The sequence below is a fragment of the Oncorhynchus gorbuscha genome, linkage group LG11, assembly GCF_021184085.1.
Source record: "Oncorhynchus gorbuscha isolate QuinsamMale2020 ecotype Even-year linkage group LG11, OgorEven_v1.0, whole genome shotgun sequence".
In the NCBI taxonomy this organism is placed as follows: domain Eukaryota; kingdom Metazoa; phylum Chordata; class Actinopteri; order Salmoniformes; family Salmonidae; genus Oncorhynchus; species Oncorhynchus gorbuscha.
The window spans coordinates 41,177,965-41,201,206 of record NC_060183.1 but is presented as its reverse complement, the minus strand read 5'-3'; the positions used below and the strand labels follow the sequence as shown (position 1 = coordinate 41,201,206).

The window sequence follows — 23,242 nt, the reverse complement described above, 5'->3', positions numbered from 1 at the left end:
CAATATGTGGACTGTGGAATACTTGGGATGGGACATTTGATTGCGCATGCCCCATGCCTGTCCCACACCCAAAAATAATCGTAAAATCACCTTTGTGAAAATAGCGGTTTGCCTTCAAAAAAGTATTATTATATATACATAGTCACTTTACCCCTACCCATATGTACCAGTTACCTCGACTAACCTGTACCACCGAACATTGACTCGGTACCCCCTGTATATAGCCTCATAGTGTTACTTTAAAAAAAATACTTTAGTTAATTTAGTAAATATTTTCTTAATACTATTTTATTAAAACTGCATTGTTGTTAAGGTCTTGTAAGTGAAGGTCCTATGTGGAGGCGGTGATAGCATTGAAGGGGCAAGAGGCCACAGTGCTGAAGGTGATATGGTGGGGAATACACCACAACCAGTTACAAATGTTAGAAGTCAATCAAGTGATCTGGATACACTTACTGTGAAGGTGGATTTTGTAGACTTTATAGCCACAGTTATTAACTGTACTGCACATGTCTAAGAATGACAAGAAACTGGACATCCTTATATCTGCCACCGATACGTTTTTGGGCCTCAAATGTCCCGCCCTCACAGGATCCGTCTGAGCCTGTGTTATAGGGACCTGATTAAAATGTGGGAAAAGCAGGCTGATTTAAATTTCTTTATTGATAGCTTGTGTGTGTGTATATATATATATAAAGTTTTAAAAAGTATATATATACTTTTAAAAACGTTTTTAACCCTGCATTATTTCCTTTTTGGGATCTTTATTATCCAGCCGCGCAGTAGGTGGCGGAATGCACATATCATTGTTGCAAAGGCCATTATACCAAAGAAGGTTTGTGATGCTCGTTGTTTGGTCAAACTCAGACAGGGTGGCGTGAGTGGTGAAATAGAATAGTCATTGTCTGTTCTTTTGAGTTTTGATGTTTTTGCCTGACAAAGTGCTGTTTGGATATAGAAGTTATCCTGTATGAGCTTTTGTGCTGAATATGGCATGTGGCAGCAGTGTGTAGGAGGGAGGTTCCTAGGTGTTAGAAGTGTGCAGAAGAACATGAGACAAATGAATGTGTAGCATTGGGGAAAGTAGTGGTACAGTATGTGTTAATTGTAGTGGTGCTCATGGGGCTGGGGATCAGAAATGTCAGGTGTGAGAGAGGCAGGTTGAGGATTCCAGGATAGTAGTGTCGAAGTTGTCATATGCTGAGGCAGTGAAGAAAGTAGAGGAAGAAGGGTCAAGGGGGAGGGATCCTGAGAGGAGTGGTGTGAGTAGTAGATCTGTACCAGTACAGAGGGATAGGCCAGCAACTGATACAGTAGAAGTCAGAAGTTTACATAAACCTTAGCCAGATATATTTAAACTCAGTTTTTCACAATTCCTGATATTTAATCATAGTAATAATTCCCTGTTTTAGGTCAGTTAGGACTACTGCTTTATTTTAAGAATGTGAAATGTCAGAATAATAGTAGACAGAATTATTTATTTCAGCTTTTATTTGTTTCATCACATTCCCAGTGGGTCAGAAGTTTACATACACACAATTAGTATTTGGTAGCATTGCCTTGAAATTGTTTAACTTGGGTCAAACGTTTCAGGTAGCCTTCCACAAGCTTCCCACAACAAGTTGGGTGAATTTTGGCCCATTCCTCCTGACAGAGCTGGTGTAACTGAGTCAGGTTTGTAGGCCTCCTTGCTCGCACACGCTTTTTCAGTTCTGCCCACAAATGTTCTATAAGATTGAGGTCAGGGCTTTGTGATGGCCACTCCAATACCTTGGCTTTGTTGTCCTTAAGCCATAACTTTGGAAGAATGCTTGGGATCATTGTCCATTTGGAAGACCTATTTGCGACCAAGCTTTAACTTCCTGACTGATGTCTTGAGATGATGCTTCAATATATCCACATAACTTTTCGTCCTCATGTTGCCATCTATTTTGTGAAGTGTACCAGTCCCTCCTGCAGCAAAGCACCCCCACAACATGATGCTGCCACCCCCGTGCTTCACGGTTGGGATGGTGTTCTTCAGCTTGCAAGTCACCCCATTTTTCCTCCAAATATAAAGATGGTCATTATGGCCAAACAGTTCTATTTTTGTTTCATCAGACCAGAGGACATTTCTCCAAAAAGCTGGATCCTTGTCCCCATGTGCAGTTGCAAACCGTAGTCTGTCTTTTTTATGGCGGTTTTGGAAGTGGCTTATTCCTTGCTGAGCAGCCTTTCAGGATATGTCGATATAAGCCTCGTTTTACTCTGGATATAGATACTTTTGTAACGGTTTCCTCCAGCATCTTCTCAAGGTTCTTTGCTGTTGTTCTGGGATTGATTTGTGCTTTCGCACCAAAGTACGTTCATCTCTAGGAGACAGAACACGTCTCCTTCCTGAGCAGTATGACGGCTGCGTGGTCCCATGGTGTTTATACTTGCGTACTATTGTTTGTACAGATGAACGTGGTACCTTCTGGCATTTGGAAATTGCTCCCAACGATGAACCAGACTTATGGAGGTCTACAATTTATTTTCTGAGGTCTTGGCTGATATCTTTTGATTTTCTCATGATGTCAAGCAAAGAGGCACTGAGTTTGAAGGTAGGCCTTGAAATACATCCATAGGTAAACCTCCGATTGACTCAAATGATGTCAATTAACCTATCAGAAGCTTCTAAAGCCATGACATAATTTTCTGGAATTTTCCAAGCTGTTTAAAGGCACAGTCAACTTAGTGTACATAAACTCCTGACCCACTGGAATTGTGATATAATGATTTATAAGTTAAATAATCTGTCGATAAACAATTGTTGGAAAAATTACTTGTATCATGCACACAGTAGATGTCCTAACTGACTTGCCAAAACTATAGTTTGTTAACAATATATTTGTGGAGTGGTTGAAAAATGAGTTTTAATGACTCAAACGTAAGTATATATAAACTTCCGACTTCAACTGTAGATGTTTCAGTAAGATTGGATTTTTTTTGCATTTATAGCAATGGTTATCAACTGTACTGCAAGAATGGAATGTAGGTCGCTGAAAATTGAGGTTGTAGTGGCAGCTGCAGAGAGGTATTTGAGTGTGAGAGACTTGTCATCAGAGGAGATACAAGGTGTGTTAAGTGGTGGTGTCCAACCCTTTCAGGTTTTTGGCTTGAGGTAGGAATAAATAGATTTGAATAATGGAGTAGGGTGGTATTTGTGTGTGTAGTAATGATAGATGGTATGGTATTTGTTCATTTATTTTCAAGCAAAGTATAAGGGAGTTGTACTCCAGTCTAGTAGGTGGCGGTAATGCAACATGTATAGGATGCCAACCGCTGTTTAGCCTCATCAAAGAAGAAGATACCAAAGAAGCAGAACACTTCCTGGGCACGCGGCTATTATTATGCACGCTCCATGTGTTGAGAACCTTCAAATGGGTCTGCTGACGTGACGAGCCTCCACTACCCAACATTAGCTAATTGAAAAGGAACTTAACACGACTTGGAAAGGAATTGGTTGTCCTCTTTCTTAGGTTGGCTACCGTATTTTTCCAACCGGGATAGCTGAGTAGATCGCTAAACTAACAATCGCTATACTTGGTGCATTTAGACAGAAACATGGCTACGGTTTTAATCCCTGCAAACACTACCGCACTTTTGCTGGATATTGAAGGAACCACGACACCAATAACGTTTGTGAAGGTAGGACAACGAGCTGAGTTTAATATATGGCATTTGAGGTGTGTATTGTAGCTCGCAAGTTACATTCTTTGCTAGACCGATTGCTACCAAATGAGCAAAATGACTTTGGAAAATACGTCTTATCCAGACGTTGGAATTTGGTTAATTAGCCACAATTATCCTTGCTAGCTAGGTAGTTCGCTGGTGTAGTGTTAATTTCATCAACAACTACTCATCAACCCATTTTTCTTGACAAATAATAAATATTACTAATAACTTTTCATTTTATTTGACAACAAATGTGACGAGACAATTTCCACGTGACAGTAATGGACAATCAATTTGACATCAAGCTCCTTTTCATCTGTTTTTGTCTGAATATTTCATGTAATCCTCTCATTGGCAGAATTGTAAAAATTCAGTTACGTGGTCTCCCAAACAGCTCCCAGGTGGTCACTTCAGTTACTCGTCAATCGTTTGAACTGATCTGAAGCCAAGACACTTGACTTGTAACTAAACTCAACTTAGAACCAATGTTTACACTCTCTCGCTCTTACTTTAACGTAGGCTATGTTGCATTCATCTGTGTGGCCTCAGTTGACAAAAGCGAGTTTCGGTTGCTTTTTTCCAATGGGTAAAAATGAATGATATTAGTAGTACAGTAATACTTCTGGCATGTTTGGAAAACAAAAATTCTCCCATTTTCAAGGAAACCACTGTTATTTAACCCCTTGATGGTTATGATGGGGAGGAAATCAGTTGTAAATTGTGTAACCTGTAGGCTTTATACCCTACATGGTTAATTATGGCTGTCATTGGTTACAATCTGACACAATATCAATGTTGCCAGCTAAGGTATACAAGGGGATGGTAGCCTTGTCCATCTAGGCCTATCTGTATGTGCACATGATGGAAGTTAGAGGTTGCCTAAATATTAATTATTTAACAGAAAAAAATGCACGGACTATATTGTGACCTAAAAATGTCTGACTAAAACTAGACTAAAATTGTCCAGAGGTTTAGTCGACTGAACTAAAACTAACGATTGATGACATTATCAAACGGTGACGTAAGGCTAAAAGGTATTTTAAGATTAAATCTCAAATAGCTGCCAAAATTAACACCGTTAGCGTAGCTTGCTTGCTTCACATCGATTTGATAGTCAATAAAATAACATCAATGTATATCGCAGCCTCTGGCTAGTGCTCGTAAACCACAGGCAGGATTTGGTATGATTGCAGGCAGTCTGTTTACCTGTCTAGATGTGAAAGCGTGCCATGCGAGTGCACAGTTTAGGAATCGTTCAATTGGATTGGAGGGTTGGGGTAGCATCCCCAACACTGGGCACGTGCTGCTAAAACGGGTACAGCAACGGGTTTGGTGATATATCGCAAGCTATTGCTATGGATTGCCCTTCAGACCCAGCTTATTAATAGATCATTAAAGGTGTCTAAATTTGAGCTAAGTACAGTAGAGCACAGATGAATTCCTTACAGTAGAATATAGTACATTATACTGTATTTTACGATAGCTGCTCTACTGTATTGTACTGAACTATACATTTAGACATTTAGGTCATTTAGCAGACGATACTCAACTGTACTGTGCTCTACTGTACTGTGCACTCCAAACTTGTGAAAGATGGACGTCTATGATTTGGACCGGACCAAAGCTGAACCAATTAGACGTCCAAAAACGCATGTAGACGTTGAAATCAAGGACATTGTGGACAAACCAAATTTCTATGTCTTTTCAACATCCATCAACAAGGGGAGTCTAATGGTGCACACTAGGTAATGAATGACAGCTAGCTAGCTATATGCTAACAGTGCTATTTTCTCCTGTAGGACATTTTATTCCCATACATCAAAGATCATCTTGAAGAGCATCTGTCTGCGCATTGGGAAGAAGATGAATGCAAACAAGATGTGCATCTCCTGAAGAAACAGGTAACTGGTTTTCTGAAAACCGTGGACAATGATGAGCAGTCAGCAGTGACTGCACACATCAGACAGAATATGGAACACTCATGCATACATTCTGGGTGAAAACATGTACCTTGTTCTTTGTTGAGCCTGTTAAACAATCATTATGTGGTATGCCTCAGATTAGTACATTAAATGAATCAGCAGTTCAGAGTTGGGTGTCTACAGTGGGTTTGGCCCAAATATATAAACTCAGCAAAAAAAAAGAAACGTCCTCTCACTGAGCACTGAGTTGATTTTCAGCAAACTTAACATGCGCAAATATTTGTATGAACATAAGATTCAACAACTGAAACAAACTGAACAAGTTCCACAGACATGTCACTAACATAAATATATTAATGTGCCACTGAACAAAAGGTGGGGGGGTCAAAAGTCAGTATCTAGAATGTGGCCACCAGCTGCATTAAGTACTGCAGTGCATCTCTTCCCCATGGACTGCATCAGATTTGCCAGTTCTTTCTGTGAGATGTTACCCCATTCTTCCACCAAGGCACCTGCAAGTTCCCGGACATTTCTGGGGGGAATGGCCCAAGCCTTCACCCTCCGATCCAACAGGTCCCAGACGTGCTCAATGAGATTGAGATCTGGTCTCTTCACTGGTCATGGCAGAACACTAACATTCCTGTCTTGCAGGAAATCACGCACAGAACAAGCAGTATGGCTGGTGGCATTGTCATGCTGGAGGGTCATGTCAGGATGAGCCTGCAGGAAGGATACCACATGAGGGAAGTGTCTTCCCTGTAACGCACAGCATTGAAATTGCCTGCAATGACAACCAGCTCAGTCTGATGATGCTGTGACACACCACCCCAGACCATGACGGACCCTCCACCTCCAAATCGACCCCGCTCCAGAGTACAGGCCTCAGTGTAATGCTCATTCCTCAACAATAAAGGCGAATCCGACCATCGCCCCTGGTGAAACAAAACCGCGACTTGTCAGTGAAGAGCACTTTTTGCCTTGTCTCATCTGGTCCAGCGGCGGTGGGTTTGTACCCATAGGCGCCATTGTCATTGGTGATGTCTGGTGAGGACCTGCCTTGCACAGGCCTACAAGACCTCAGTCTAGCGCCTCTCAGCCTATTGCGAACAGTCTAAGCACTGATAAAGGGATTGTGCATTCCTGGTATAACTCGAGCGGTTGTTGTTGCCATCCTGTACCTGTCCTGCAGGTGTGATGTTCTGGTGTTGTTACACGTGGTCTGCCACTGCGAGGACGATCAGCTGTTCATCCCTGTAGCGCTATCTTAGGCTTCTCACAGTACGGACATTGCAAGTTATTGCCCTGACCACATCTGTAGTCCTCATGCCTCCTTGCAGCATGCCTAATGCACGTTCGCGCAGATCAGCAGGGACCCTGGGCATCTTTCTTTTTGGTGTTTTTCAGAGTCAGTAGAAAGGCCTCTCTTTTTAGTGTCCTAAGTTTTCATAACTGTGACTTTAATTATCTGCTGTTAGTGTTTTAACGACCGTTCCACTGGTGCATGTTCATTAATTGTTTATGGTTCATTGAACAAGCATGGGAACAGTGTTTAACCCCTTTACAATGAAGTTATTTGGATTTTTACTAATTATCTTTGAAAACAGGGTCCTGAAAAAGGGACGTTTAGTATATAGTATAGCTATGTAGGTCACAGATTAGTGGGTGTATTTGATTAGCTGCTGGGCCATAAGTGCCCTGCATCCTGTCAGTTGGGATGACATGAGTGCAAGCGATGAGACAAGCGTTCAGAGCTGCACTCATGTTCACTGGCTGCTGAAGTCTAGCAGACCTACTGCAGGAAGCTCTTTGTTTTTGTTTTTACACCAGGGAAGGACTGGCAAACTAGGGTGGTTGAACTCCTTTGAGGGCCACTTGACTGCTTTAGATCTGACTAGATCGGTCATTTGACGGACCAGAACGGGGGGGTTGTTGAGGTACACTGACATAATTCATGGAAAGCGATCTACATCCGAGAAACACTTGACTACAGTAAATTCTGTAACATTGGGTTCTTCAATAAGGGATGCAGCCAGGTGGTCTGTGACTGGAGCTAATGACTTCTCCTCCTCCAATGAGCTTATTGATATGCAGAACAGTGAGAAGTTCTCATAATAGCGTGGCGGCTACCATATCTAATTTACTGGAATTAACAGTTTTGTCGGCCAAGAGCGGTCTGTCTTCAACGTTGGATAACCCCAAGAGTTGTTGATGGTTAATTCAAACCCTGCTCCCTAATGAACATGACCCTGATTAATCCTTGACCCTGTGCTGACCCTTTCATCATGTTAGGTTGAGGAGGACCTGCGTCTGAACCGAGCATGTGCGCAGCACGCCCTGGACCAGTCTGGGCACACGGACGAGGAGAAAGCCATCGGAGAGGTGGTGGACAACGTGCTGTGGCAGATGGCTTCGGACAGGAAGACCACGGCCCTGAAACAGCTGCAGGGACACATGTGGAGGGCGGCCTACGCTGCTGGGAGAATCAAAGGCGAGTAAGTAGCCAGAAGTTTTCCTTCTATTGCACTGAGGGTACTGTATGAGGGATGAATCCTAAATCGATTTTAGTGCAAATATCTATATATATAATTTGAGGGGTTCCCTTGACCAACTGCTGTTTTCAGATCTCACCATAGGTTTTGGATGGGATTTACATCTCTTCGCTGGTCACTCCAGAACAGTTCAGCGTTTTCTTCTTGAATCATTACTTGGTGCTTTTTGATGTGTGTTTGGAGTTGTCATGCTGTAAGAACCACAGACTTCAATGGAGTCTCAGTTTTTGCACACTGGGCTGAAAATTAGACTCCAACACCTGATAATCTGCTGATTTCACGTTCAAGGCCCCCAGTACCAGAGCTTGCCAAGCAAGAGATTCCCTAAAAACACGCCACTTTGATACAGCTACGACCGGAAGTGACTTACGCAGCAGTTTAACCTGCTATGAAAAGCTTCTTCCGGTTGTCGCTGTATCGAAGTGGTGTATTTTTAGGGAGTCCCAGCAAACAACCCCACCACATTATCAAACCTCTCCCATGTTTGATTGTAGGGAGGATGTTATTTTCATTGAACGCTTCCTTTGGTCATCATTGATCTGTATAGCCAAAGATCTCTAATTTTGTTTCAATGATCCACAGAACAGTTTCCTAGGATTTGGGCTTGTTTATTTGGGTTTTTGAGAAGTTCAATTGGGCTTTCTTGTCTCCTTCAGCAGTGGGTTCTTTGTATGTTTACCAATGACCAAAGGAAGCATTCAAAGAAAAGAACACCCTCCCTTACAATCAAACATGGGTGAGGTTTGATAATGCTGTGGGGTTGCTTTTCTGCTGAAGAGTGCCAAATTGCCCGTTTTTAAAGGTGCAGCTAGCTCATTGGATCTGTCGACAGTTATCTTGGCCAAAGGCTGTGCAACTAAGTACTACCTCCGGAGTGTCAATCATTTTGTCCATGCCACTTTTTTTATTTTTTTTACAGATTTTTTTTACTAACAAAAATTGTAATTTGTTTTGCAATGTTAAAATTCCAATAACAAAGTGTGGAGACCCAAATGTATTTTCCTTTATATATATATATATATATATATATATATATATATATATATATATATATACACATTTTTTTTTATTTTTTTTTTAAAGAAGACATTGGCAATAATATATCCCTCACCCACCCCACCAAGGCATCATACGAAAAAACAATGGCAATAAGTAATAACCATAATAGTAATGGAGGGGCAATAAGTAATAACCATAATAGTAATGGAGGGGCAATAAATAATAACCATAATAGTAATGGAGGGGCAATTACAACACTGACATTTTAAGAATGCATTAGAGAATGTTGTTCTCTTTTAGCAGCTCTTACCATATTTGGCCTAGGACAGCATCCCCCAATCTCGGTCCCGGGGATCCGGAGGGGTGCAAGAAACGGGTAACTGCCCCAGCATCCAACACACCGACTCCAATCAGAGGCTAATATGTTGGTAAGTTAAATCTGGTGTGTCGGCACTAGGGCAAAAGCAAAGATGTACATCCCCCGGGTTCCCAAAACCGGGGGAAGCCAACTTCCAATTCAATCGGATTCAGATTGTTTGTTTAAAAGTTACGTGTAATGCTCGCAGTTGCCCGAGACTACCGCACAGAAATATCAGCCCGCAGAGAGAAGCATGAGATTGAACTTCACTCAACTTTCTAGAGCAGTGGTCACCAACCAGTCGATCACAATCGACTGATCTCCAAGGCATTCCTAGGCGATCGCCAAACGTTTCTGTGAAAGACCTAATGATAAAGCCTTGTGTTCCTTTTTTATTTGATTTTTGTGTCTTGGGCTGTTGGCGGTAGGTGTGCCGGATTTCAGCTGCCCTGCTTGCTGGGTAGGTGAACGGTTGCAATTTTGAACCATTTCATGTGTCCGAAGGTACAAACTCTGCCTTCCCGGCTGGCCCAGTAAGTGCACTATAGGCCTAACTAATGCTGGCCAAACGGATGGCTCAGATTACCATGTCTGCTGTAAGGTAGCAGGCATTAAAGAAAGCTACAGAAAAGTTGCTACTGTGAGATTTCAAAATGTTTAAACCCATGACTAAAGAGAGACTGTCAACGAATAGAGCAAAGAGCTGCTGTTTTTATGAGTGAGTTTAAGTTCTTACTCAGCACTGTCAACACTTTGTATTCAACACTTTTATAAGCCATAAATCCCATTTCCATTCAGCACTACGAGCACTGCAGCAGGAATGAGTAGAAAAATGTATCTATAGGCTTGTGTTATTAGCGGCTTGGGTCTCTTTTTAATATTGAGGAATATTGTATTCTCTGTTCATAGGAGTAACAACATGAATTTGTGCATGAGGCAGAAATGATGCGGTGCGACTCGAGTTTCACCATCATCTGTAGCTCAGTTGGTAGAGCATGGCGCTTGTAACGCCAGGGTAGTGGGTTCGATCCCCGGGACCACCCATACGTAGAATGTATGCACATATGACTGTAAGTCGCTTTGGATAAAAGCGTCTGCTAAATGGCATATATATTATTATTATATTATTATATATTATTATTAAGACTGTCCCTTTTTATGGTAAGGGAGAGCGGAGATATGTTGAGGTGGATCCTCAGTCTAATGCTCTCTCCCTCCACTGACTGACCATTAGATACAGGCCCCATCAGCCCAATAGTAAAAAAAAAAAAAAAAAGCAAATTATTTAAATGTGAAGCACAGCTGAGTGAACATACAAGTAATACAACAACCAATCTATTACTGGTGTGATCATATAGCCTAAAAATGACCTGACCAACAATGCATTGGCAGGGCAATTCAAGCAAAGCCAATATGCGGTGATAATGTATTGGGCCTATAGCTTACTATACAAACCTCATTGCCACAGTTCTATTTTTAATTAGTTAATGTTGCATAGGGTTATGTTTTTTTTTAAATATATTAAAAAATGTGAGTGGTAGATCTTGCCTTGTACTTTGACTCAAAGGTTGGTGACCACTGTTCTAGAGTTTTTCCTGTTAACACTATATCAATGTTTCCCTTTACTGTGGCAATTGTGATTAAATCAACGCAATATTAGCCACTTTCAATGCAACATACCAAAACAAATTTTGTTAGAGGCAGAACGCATCAGAGTAGGATTCTATTGCATTGACACGCACGACTCCACCCATACTCTAGTGTACACAGACCGGTGCGGCATAGACAATCTGAACTGCAGTAGGCCTTTATGCAAGTAGAACATATGGATCTGTGCCATTTACTTTGAACTGGACTGTGTTTACAGCATGAGCGGTCATGAGTAGATGAGCTTGTTTTGAGATTTAAAGCGAGAGCTGCATGTAGCCACGTGTGCACATTCAAATCAAATCAAATCATCCAACACACTGACTCCAATCATTCTGTTCAAATCCTTTGCTAGTTAGTGAGTTATTAGCCCAGTTCCATGATTTGTAGTTTAATAAGGGAGTGATTGCTTCTTACAAGGGCACAAAACGTATACATTTCTAGACCACTTTGAAAAGTGAGTCAGGTAAAGAGATTTTGAAACCGGCTTGAATAAGCTAAGTAGAGGCAGAGGGTACCATCATTTGTCTGATTCTCTGTTATAATGGTATGGGAATAATGCATTTTATTTTGTAAAGTGTTTTCTTGCATCAAGCACAACATTTTCAGTCACATCCTTGTCTGAAGGACAAGTGGATAAACAGGTTAATGTCAAGCCTACCACTGAGGAAGTACAGCTCCCGCTCAGCCCAGTCAAAACTGTTCGCTGCTCTGGCCCCCCAATGGTGGAACAAACTCCCTCACGACGCCAGGACAGCGGAGTCAATCACCACCTTCCGGAGACACCTGAAACCCCACCTCTTTAAGGAATACCTAGGATAGGATAAGTAATCCCTCTCACCCCCCCCCTTTAAGATTTAGATGCACTATTGTAAAGTGACTGTTCCACTGGATGTCATAAGGTGAATGCACCAATTTGTAAGTCGCTCTGGATAAGAGCGTCTGCTAAATGACTTAAATGTAATGTAAATGTATTTTCAAAAGTCTCATGGAATGTAGGCCTACATTGAACACCACATATTGGCTGCATGATATAACAGATATTTCCATGTTAAAATGTTATGGGATGCATTTTCTCCATTGTTTTTGATGGTAGGCCACTGGTAGGCCTACATTATAATCAAGTAGCCTACATAGCCACTGGTTAAAACTAACGTAAAGCAGGACAGCCTCAGTGGTCACATGTACAGGGTTGCAGGTGTGATTGCAGGGTGCAGTAAAAATCTAAGCCTCTGAGCTCCAACATTTTATTGTATTTTTTTATTTAACCAGGTAGGCTAGTTAAGAACAAGTTCTCATTTGCAACTGCGACCTGGCCAAGATAAAGCAAAGCAGTGTGACACAGACAACACCAGTTACACATGGAGTAAACGATAAACAAGCCAATAACACAATAAACAAGTCAATGACACAGTAGAAAAAATAGTCTGTTGGCCGGGCTTGGAGTAGCCAGGAGGAAGGCATGGCCAGCCGTTGAGAAATGCTTATTGAAATGTTCGATTATCATGGATTTATCACTGGTGACCGTGTTACCTAGCCTCAGTGCAGTGGGAAGCTGGGAGGTGCTGCTCTTGTTCTCCATGGACTTTAGTGTCCCAAAACCTTTTGGAGTTAGAGCTACAGGATGTGAATTTCTGCTTGAAAAAGCTAGCCTTGGCTTTCCCAACTGACTGTGTGTATTGGTTCCTGACTTCCCAGAACAGTTGCATATCGTGGGGACTATTCAATGCTATTGCAATCCGCCACGTGATGTTTTTGTCCTAGTCGAGGGCAGTCCGGTCTGGAGTGAACCACGGGCTATATCTGTTCTTAGTTCTGCATTATTTTTTTTGAACGGGGCGGAAGGTGAGGAAATTCCTCACCATCACAAACACTTGGTTTAAATTTGGATAGATTCTTGCCAGCCTGTCATTTGAGTAATGGAAATGGTGCAACACTTTTTGATCTGAATGAGCCCATACTTTTGTGTACAATTGTGTGGATACGCTCTATACTACGTTGCCATATGTCTTTGGTTTATTTTCCAGTTCAACTTATTTTAGAAGAAATGGGAAATTATTTAAGGGAAGGACAAGGGTGCCAATATATTTGGCCACAACTGTATCTGTGAACAGATTGAGTTTTTTTTTTTTTTTTTTCTGCAGGAATGGAGATCCTATAGGTTGTGTTTAGTCTTATGTAGTGGTATTAATGCTAATTGTTTCTAAACTGCCTGTGAGAGGATCAAGTCCTATTGTACTGCTGCATTTCTTCCAAATGTCACCTTCAAACCATCATTGTCTGGAGTCCTGTTGACTCATCCAGACAGTATTACTTGTGTGTGTGTGTGTGTGTGTGTGTGTGTGTGTGAACCAGGCTGTACCAGGATGTGGTTCCATCCATCAGGAGGTGGAGACGGCAGGGCCTGAAGGTCTATATCTACTCATCTGGCAGCGTGGAAGCCCAGAAACTACTGTTTGGATACTCCGTAGAGGGAGATGTCCTAGATGTAAGAAACTCTTCTCTTTTATAAACTTTTTAGAACGCACACTAATCTCTCTGGTTCATTGTAATTAGGGGTGTGAATATTTAAACACAGTTGGGATTGTTAACGTTTAGAATTAGTCAATCGTTAAAATATGGGTGGGTGGGGGGTCTCACAATGAAAATCACAGTGCAGTTGTCACAATTTTTATTTTCTGTGTTATAGCCTAACTAGACAATAGTTAGGCTATAACGCCAAGTTGTGTAATTTGAAGGAATTTTGTAGTCCTAGTCCTGGAATTTTGTAGTCCTAGTCCTGGAATTTTGTAGTCCTACTCCCAGCTAACTTCAGATTCTTTATCCTTTCAGCTATTTGATGGCCACTTCGACACCAACATAGGCGCCAAAGTAGACAGTAAAAGCTATGAGAGAATTGCGGAGAGAATGGGCTGCCTGTCTGAGGAAATGATGTTCCTGACAGATATCACACGGGGTAAGTGTTGTAGCAGGCAAATGAGTTCACCGGTGAATGCTCTTTACATATTGTTTGGGCCAGAGCCTTTCTACCTAGCTGGATCAGCCTCCGAAGCTTTGCCAACCTTAGCTATGACTGAATTCCACAGTGGAATTTCCCACTTGCTTGTCAAGGGGTTTGTCCTAAACTACAACATCCCAGCCTGCATTAGACAAGTACATATGCTGCTTATAGAATATCAAATGGGCATATTTTAACTTGTATTTATTTTCTTGTTTTATGGACACGCATGTTCTCAATAACCTACTGGGTAACATGAAGGGAGATAACTGAAGCCATGTAGCTAGCCCTGCTTTAGAGCAGAATAGCACTTGGAAAGGCTGTTCTATCAGCGTTAAATCAGTATAGTGTTAGAGCTATATGCTGTACTGCATCAGAGTGCGAGCCTCCCCCTGAGGTATGGCAACTACCGTACATGTCTCGGATTGCGCGGGACAGTCCAGCAGTTTGGCCCTTTGTCCCCCATTCCGCAACTATACTGTTTATGTCCTGCATTTTATCAACAAATTCAAACAAATTTCAATGTATTTTTTACTTTTGTCCTGTTTTTCATTCGAACCGGTCTCTTGCAGTTAGGCTTATGGAAAATGTAGGCCTATATCATTAGGATTTGTTTAAGGGGAGTTGAACACTTCTCCAATCGTTGCTGAGATCTGATATTCTGTGCAAGACGAGACACAGGCCAATGTCAACCAATTACATTTCTCAAATCCTTTCGGGCTAAATTCCAGCTGAACTCAGTGGACAGTTAGGCCTAACTACTTACAAAAAGCTGATGAAGAGTAAGTCCACAGCCGTATTAGACTGAAAGATGGACTATAGGGTGATTGTCAAACTTGAGGCTCTCTATGCTCATTAGTTGCTCATTCATCATATTTTCTACTACTTCACTCAATCCCATTATACATTCCCTAAGACCAACCAGAAATGTTTCCTTGGCCACACACTCCCAGATTTTCATAAAACCAGCCACATGTGGTGTCTTTTTTTTTTTTTTTTTTTTTGCATCACCAAAAGAGTAGGCTAGGTGTGCTTCAGTTGGCTCATTCAGTGCAGCGGGAGAAGGGGTGTAGTGCTGCAGGAGCAGTGCCACTTCTTACAGTGGTGCTCATCTAGTAAAGTTGGATCAAAGCTGAATCCATGTCTCGGAAGATCACACTGTTGAATTAGTATTCTATATAACAGCATAGTATAACGTTACTGTTACTAATTTCTTGAGATTTTAAAATGGTTAGCTGAATAGTATATTTATAAAAAAATCAAATGCAATCAAAACTCCATAGCGTGCGTCACGAGGCAGAATGGGTTTTTGATTGGAGAAAAAAAAAATTAAGGCGATATAGTTTAACACAATCTTTTCTCATTTTCTCATAAAACAGTAATTCAAGAAGATCTAAATTAATGGCATGCAGTTTGGACATTTCACCATAAAATGTGAAGAATTGTCCATATTAGGTAGCCTGACTTGGTGTTTTGAGGGTATTACAAATACTAATTTCATAGGCAGATGTTGCAGGTGGAGGACGTGTTTTGTATAAAGATATTCAATGGGCTACATTAGTGGAGGGGTGCGAATGTCCCTCACTCATTGATTTGGATATTTTTAAATGTGGTCACCCTACCCTGATGGGAAGCGGATGTCATCGCACGGAGAGCCACACTGCTGCCTCAGGCTGGCCCCACAATCACCTTTAATGTTCTACCTTCCTTTGTTGTGTAGGTTGTTAGCTAAGCTTACAACAAAGGGTTAGTGCCTCTTGTTACACCGTCACTGGGACTTGGGTGAGCCTGCTGTCCTGGGATCCTAGTGTGACTCAGTGAGCATGATCGAGAGGAGGATATGTGTTTTTGTTCTTCCCTGCAGAGGCCAAGGCAGCGGAGGATGCGGGTGTGAACGTGGCGGTGGTGGTGCGGCCGGGGAACATGGAGCTGACGGAGGAGGAGAGGTCACACTATAACCTCATTACAACTTTCAGCCAACTGGAAGTGACGGGTGGCGTTTAACACTGGAGGGGAGGGGAGAGATGCTGCCGTTCGAATTCTGCCCTTTTCCTCCTCAGTGTGCACTCATTGACTCCCCCCTTGTGGATGGAAAGATACTGGATAAGTGTACGCATGTGAGGTTTCGCCAAATATATCTAAAACCTTTGTTTTAAAATACATGAGGGGGAGTAATGAGTGTACACTTGGGAGACAATCGGAACACAGCTAAAGAGGGAGAACACTTACTCACTAGCCCCGTTCAATCATGTTCCCTAGCCTCTTCCCCTAGCACCTACTGCCCCTTGGATCTTATCAAAGGACTGGAATGGTAAAAGCAAAGTGATTGACGCTCCTTTTTAAGCCTATTGGAGAGCCAGGTGGAGCTATTGCTTTCCCCTATCTGGTCCTTACAGACTCTGAAGGGGAGTGGGCTATGGGAAGAAGCTACTAACCGAAATTGAACCGGGCCACTCTCATAAGAACTGTTTGTCCAAGGGGAGGGGAATGGGAGGGTCTGCCATTGATCCAAGGATTTTGGGAGTGCACTAAAAGGGGAGCCTGGGTGCCAGTCTGTTTCTGCTCTAGCCAACATGTCGTTGTCTTAGCCAGGTAACAGTGTAGCGTTGTTGAACACAGAAACAGTCGGGTATCTAGGCTACACCCAGGGTACCAAGAGTCGTACCAGTCTGCAGACTGCACATTCTAAGGGACCTCCCAGGGTTTCTTTCACCTTTTTTAAGCATTTTAAATAAAAAACATATTTAAGTTGATCACTTTATTTGTATTTAACTAATCTGGTTCAAAATCTGTTTTGTTTCCATTGTGAGTCACATTTTGTGTATAGCCCAATCCTGTACAGTACATTAATCAGAATGCAAAGACAGGTTTTATAGTGTAAAATCATTTTAATGTTCTAACAAACAGCAGTATAAAACTGAGATGCATGTGTCAGTTATGCTCGAATGACACCCAATTATTGCACTAAATCACATGCAGTGGGAGAGAACACTGAAAAGGATTCCCGTGACTTGTTTAATGGGAGCGATATGGGAGCGATACGCAACAGCGATATGGTTCAGAATGGCATCATTGTACCTGGGCGATGACCTAAAAAGTAATACCGCTGTACTGATCTTCAGGGGCTGAGATTTCCTCACAAACGGTCTGTCTGAAAATGGAGGTAGACAGGAAAGCGAGCGAACGCAGCAGAAAACCTCATGCCGGTAAAGGAAGTTGGGTAGAATCCAAACTGGGAGAGGGTGTTTGGACTCCCACATTTTGAGGGCTTAGCTACAGTGCTGATTTTGCAGGTTTTCCTACTTACAAAGCATATAGGAGGTCTGTAATTGTTATCATAGGTACATTTCAACTGTGAGAGACGGAATCTAAAACAAAAATCCAGAAAATCACATTGTATGATTTTTAAGTAATTAATTCTCATTTTATTGCGTCTCTCACAGTTGAAGTGTGCCTATGATAAAAATGACAGACCTCTACATGCTTTGTAAGTAGGAAACACTGCCGATTTTGCAGGTTATCAAATACTTGTTTTCCCCACTATACATTCATCTGAAAGCCAGTGAGGCGTGGTGTCACTATTAATCTTGAGACATGAGTTCTCCAACTCACAGCTACATGATAGACATCCATGTTCATGCCTGCAATGAAATCGTTTAGCATATTTTAGTGAACACCCCTGCTGATGAGATGAAAGGTTGCTTATGGAAAGAGTGTTGCTTTTGAAAGATCACCTCGACGTACAGTAGTCAAGTCAGACATGCTGTAGTGGTTGACTAACTCTAAAGTAAATGACACCCACTGGAGCCCTTGACCTCCTAAAGACTTCATGTTAATTTGTTAATTTCCCCCCCCTCCCCCGACACAACCACAGGCAACCTAACTGTTTTGTAGCACTCCAAAGCTATAGCTGGTCCGACTGGTACTCGGACACCTCTGAGAAAGTTGCTGACAGGCTAAGAGGCGGATCGCGGTTGTCGGTGCAGACGATCTCAAAGTGGCAGTGTCTGAACTCGATGGCGACGGTTGCGAGGAAGCTCAAAGAACATGACCAGAGCCCACTGCGCTCGGGCCGCATGCATGTGAAGATGCTGCGCAATCAGGGCAAAGTCTGAACCGGGGGAGTTAAGGCTCAAACGAACACTACAAAACATAAAATGCTTAATTCCTTGCTTCCTTCGAGGTAAACACTGATCAAACTGTTGAATAAGTGAAAGCAAGGTTTCCATCTCACATACCCATAATATTCACTTTGTAAAAGCGTCGAGGGTGAGTCCCTGGTGCAAGCCAAAGCCAGAGGAAGGATACAGAAAAGCATGCAGGCGGTGAGGGTCCCAGACAGCACGAAGTGAGGGATGCCTGCCCTCCGACCCTCGTTCCTAAGGTTGACTTTCAGGGTGATGACAGATTGAACCCAGCAGAACAACGTTCCCAGGCCAAACGTCATGTATGTCCCAATGTTGTGGAGCTCCTTGTCATTTGACAACTAGACCAGACACAAAGACAAAAGACATGGCTCTTATCTGTTTCATGTTTACCGTGACCCTACAACCTCTGGCAAACATCTGATTATCACTGCAAACCAGTTTGAGGTTTTTTGGCTATTTTATCAGTGGTTCCCAAATGTCTTGGGTCTGGGCAGTAGGGGCTAGGAGTTGTCAGACTCCTATGAAGTAGGCCAGTGACTGTCTAGGACAGGGTCAGTGACTCTTACCTGGAAGTTTCCTACCAGTGTCATGCCGAAGCAGGCCAGGGATAGGGCCACGAGACTGCTGATGTTGAGCCAGGGTTTGTGGACCTGGGGCTTCAGCTGCAGATATCTGAGGACACCAATGATGAACCCAGAAAGGAGAAACCTCATAAGGGATCTATCTCTGGTCTGGTGGTCTCGAAACATTTCATTCCTGGGCCTGGGGACCCACAGGATGTGCAGGCTTTTGTTCCAACTCAATGCTAACATCCTCAACCGTTTTGTAATGAGCACTACATGGTCTGCCATTGGAACTGACTAAATGCATGCCAAGCAATATCAAATCAAATTGATTTATATAGCCCTTCGTACATCAGCTGATATCTCAAAGTGCTGTATAGAAACCCAGCCTAAAACCCCAAACAGCAAGCAATGCCGGTGTAGAAGCAATAGACAGCACTTCCCCATTTTATAATGTGCATCCCCTTGTTTCTATCACTGTGTCTATCCTGTCATTTGTTTTTGGTTCAGTGGTCAATGTTGACTACGTTTCCATGTTCATACAGGGGATAAACAGAAGAACATGCGTCAGTCTCGAGGTTCATGACCTGGCTAAATACACAGCTGGCCGGGGGAGCATTGCCTGCAAAGCTGAGAGAGAGGGGGAAGATAAATCAAATCAAGTCAAATTTTATTTGTCACATACACATGGTTAGCAGATGTTAATGCGAGTGTAGCGAAATGCTTGTGCTTCTAGTTCCGACAATGCAGTGATAACCAACAAGTAATCTAACTAACAATTCCAAAACTACTGTCTTATACACAGTGTAAGGGGATAAGGAACATGTACATAAGGATATATGAATGAGTGATGGTACAGAGCAGCATACAGTAGATGGTATCGAGTACAGTATATACATATGAGATGAGTGTGTAGACAAAGTAAACAAAGTGGCATAGTTAAAGTGGCTAGTGATACATGTGTTACATAAGGATGCAGTCGATGATGTAGAGTACAGTATATACATATGCATATGAGATTAATAATGTAGGGTAAGTAACATTATATAAGGTAGCATTGTTTAAAGTGGCTAGTGATATATTTACATCATTTCCCATCAATTCCCATTATTAAAATGGCTGGAGTTGGGTCAGTGTCAATGACAGTGTGTTTGCAGCAGCCACTCAATGTTAGTGGTGGCTGTTTAACAGTCTGATGGCCTTGAGATAGAAGCTGTTTTTCAGTCTCTCGGTCCCAGCTTTGATGCACCTGTACTGACCTCGCCTTCTGGATGATTGCGGGGTGAACAGGCAGTGGTTCGGTGGTTGATGTCCTTGATGATCTTTATGGCCTTCCTGTAACAACGGGTGGTGTAGGTGTCCTGGAGGGCAGGTAGTTTGCCCCCGGTGATGTGTTGTGCAGTCCTCACTACCCTCTGGAGAGCCTTACGGTTGAGGGCGGAGCAGTTGCCGTACCAGGCGGTGATACAGCCCGCCAGGATGCTCTCGATTGTGCATCTGTAGAAGTTTGTGAGTGCTTTTGGTGACAAGCCGAATTTCTTCAGCCTCCTGAGGTTGAATAGGCGCTGCTGCGCCTTCTTCACGACGCTGTCAGTGTGAGTGGACCAATTCAGTTTGTCTGTGATGTGTATGCCGAGGAACTTAAAACTAGCTACCCTCTCCACTACTGTTCCATCGATGTGGATAGGGGGTGTTCCCTCTGCTGTTTCCTGAAGTCCACAATCATCTCCTTAGTTTTGTTGACGTTGAGTGTGAGGTTATTTTCCTGACACCACACTCCGAGGGCCCTCACCTCCTCCCTGTAGGCCGTCTCGTCGTTGTTGGTAATCAAGCCTACCACTGTTGTGTCGTCCGCAAACTTGATGATTGAGTTGGAGGCGTGCGTGGCCACGCAGTCGTGGGTGAACAGGGAGTACAGGAGAGGGCTCAGAACGCACCCTTGTGGGGCCCCCGTGTTGAGGATCAGCGGGGAGGAGATGTTGTTGCCTACCCTCACCACCTGGGGGCGGCCCGTCAGGAAGTCCAGTACCCAGTTGCACAGGGCGGGGTCGAGACCCAGGGTCTCGAGCTTGGAGGTATAATTGTATTGACAGGGATCACCAAACCGAGGTAAAGATTAGTACTAGTATAGGGTGTGTACTGTACCTTATATATGGAGGGGATTTTAGGGCCAGATCGGCTGTGAAAAATGACATGTAAATATTTAGAAACTGGTGCGTGGTCATAATAACTGGAATAACATATTGCTACGTTATAAACAATCCTTACTTGTATTCTGAACTCAGGGGTGTTATCTTCTCATCTTCAACAGCTATGAAATACCTGCAACCAATGAGAACCATTTTTGTTAATGTCACATACACACACACACAGCTGTAAAGCCAAATGGCGTGTGAGATAGCAAAAACAGTGTTTTTTTAAATGTGTACTTACACAACCCAGAGTCCAGCAGCTGTGAAGAGAGAGTACATGGCAGGGAGAAACGTCCAGGGACTGCACTTCCTCATGGCGTCTCCTGTATACAAAGACCGCTTCAAACATCTCCACTGTCTGTCAACAGTAAGACAGGAAATTAAGCAGGTAGAACTGTTTTAGGACCAACTGAGGCAAATAGGGTAGAACCTATCCCTGAGTTGTTTGGCGTGTGTTTGAGGGAATTACTGTAACTCAAAATAGAAGCACAGGAATGCTGTTCAGAAGCCACACTTCTGAATAGTGAGACCAAGATAAAAAGTCAGATATACAAAAGAAAAACACAATGATGCGTTGTTCTCTGAATTGTACAATGTAAAAGACTGCAGTCACCTCTTCCGGAGTGATGTTAGGTTTCCATTGAGGAGGACTGAACTGCTAGGGCTAGTAGCCTACTCCAATAGCCTGCTAGCTGCTTCAATAATTAGTTCTCGTAAGGCAGTCATACATAATTGCACTTATAATAACCTTGAATTAACTGACATACAGATTGGTGCATGTATATTTAGAGGCAGAGCTAAAAGGTGAATGTTTTTGTCTCGGGCATAGCCTTGAATAAAAACGACGTATCTAACATGCAACGCTTTCCACTCTATTGCTGGCGTGCTGGGAATTGGAATTTAACACCCTGTCAATATGCTGTTATGTCATGTCTGACATGACGCTTCCACAACAGAGACAACTTCACATGTAGGTGAGTGACAACAGTTCAATTTCCCAGACGAGTGTTTTCTTTTGTGGTTCCCCACAATTGATCAAATGGAGGATACCTTCACTAACTGTCTTCACCAATCCCAATATGATTGGGGTCTCTGTTTAATCGTCAGCCACAAACATGAAATACCTCGTTGTCAGCCAGCGCCTGTTGGATTTATATGATGTCTTCTCATTTCATATTTGACTGAAACACGCAGTTTTTGTTATCAGTCATAGTCCCCAGTGAGAGAAATTACGTTGAAAAGACGTATTTTCCAGATGTAGAAATAAGGTTCATTTTTGGTTCTGAATGAAAGTTGAAAAGAGGTCTACCTTATTTGGATGCACTGACTGTAATTCGCTGTGGATAAGAGCGTCTGCTGAATGTCCAACATATAAATGTTAAAACAAATACTTACAACGCATGCTGGGTATTATTCCAATGAGCTCCGCACCCAAACAAGTACACATGAGACCAGACCAAATCTGAATGAATTATAGATCTAGGCTACATTTCACAATTTATAACAGCACGCTACAGTTCGACACAGTTAAGTAGAGCTTAGAGTACGGTAAAGTTTAATTCAGTAGAATACAGTACAGTTTTAATAGAGCAGAGTACATTAGGGTAAAATACAGAACATTATACTGTACTATACATTTCTTTATTCTACTGTATGTACTATACTCTACTTTTCATAACTATAATGTCCTGTACTGTGATGTCCAAATTTATGAAAAACGGATGTCTGTGATTGGACCAAATCTGAATCAATTATAGACGTCTATGTTTGGGCCAAATACAAGTCGGTCCGGACCGGATGACTATGGACGTTGAAACCGGACCAAATCTGAACCAAACATAGACATCTATGATTGGTAAAAAAATAAATAATCAAAATTAGTGGACGTTACAATCAAGGCCAATCTGGACCGCCACCAAGACAAAACGTTGGCGTCGGATAAACATGTGCTAGAGAGCACTAAATCCAAAGATAGTGAGATAGAAAGTGCAGTCCCCAACATGCACCAGGTCATAGGTGATCCTCTCTCTGTTATCAGCCCATTATCTGCTTCAAAATGTCATCCCATCACGTTTATGCAAAAAGTTAGGCCTCAACCAATTGATGCCTATGTGAACTGGTTATACTCCCAGCAGGCTTTGTGGTGCCAATGGGAAAATATGAGCTGTCA

The 23,242-nt window shown here is 42.5% G+C and overlaps 1 protein-coding gene, 1 long non-coding RNA gene and 1 pseudogene across 5 annotated transcripts; 1 reads left to right on the top strand and 2 right to left on the bottom strand.

Annotated features, from left to right (window-relative positions):
- The first annotated feature begins 3,345 nt into the window (after positions 1 to 3,345).
- LOC124048643 (enolase-phosphatase E1) lies at positions 3,346 to 16,922 on the top strand. The gene is made up of 6 exons (XM_046369629.1): positions 3,346 to 3,669; positions 5,496 to 5,597; positions 7,908 to 8,110; positions 13,527 to 13,659; positions 14,004 to 14,127; positions 16,034 to 16,922. The coding sequence occupies exons 1-6, from the start codon at positions 3,586 to 3,588 to the stop codon at positions 16,171 to 16,173; spliced, it is 786 nt and encodes a 261-aa protein (XP_046225585.1). The 5' UTR covers positions 3,346 to 3,585; the 3' UTR covers positions 16,174 to 16,922.
- A 680-nt stretch (positions 16,923 to 17,602) lies between these two features.
- LOC124047658 lies at positions 17,603 to 19,030 on the bottom strand (annotated as a pseudogene).
- A 1,799-nt stretch (positions 19,031 to 20,829) lies between these two features.
- On the bottom strand, positions 20,830 to 22,450 carry LOC124047791. Of its 4 annotated transcripts, none has more exons than XR_006841133.1 (4): positions 22,382 to 22,450; positions 21,314 to 21,430; positions 21,149 to 21,202; positions 20,830 to 21,059 (listed from the first exon to the last, which is right to left on the bottom strand). It is a non-coding gene; the product is annotated as an uncharacterized LOC124047791 (long non-coding RNA). The 4 variants fall into 4 exon arrangements; XR_006841131.1 differs by having other exon boundaries at positions 21,686 to 22,435; XR_006841132.1 differs by having other exon boundaries at positions 22,197 to 22,435.
- Positions 22,451 to 23,242: the final 792 nt, after the last annotated feature.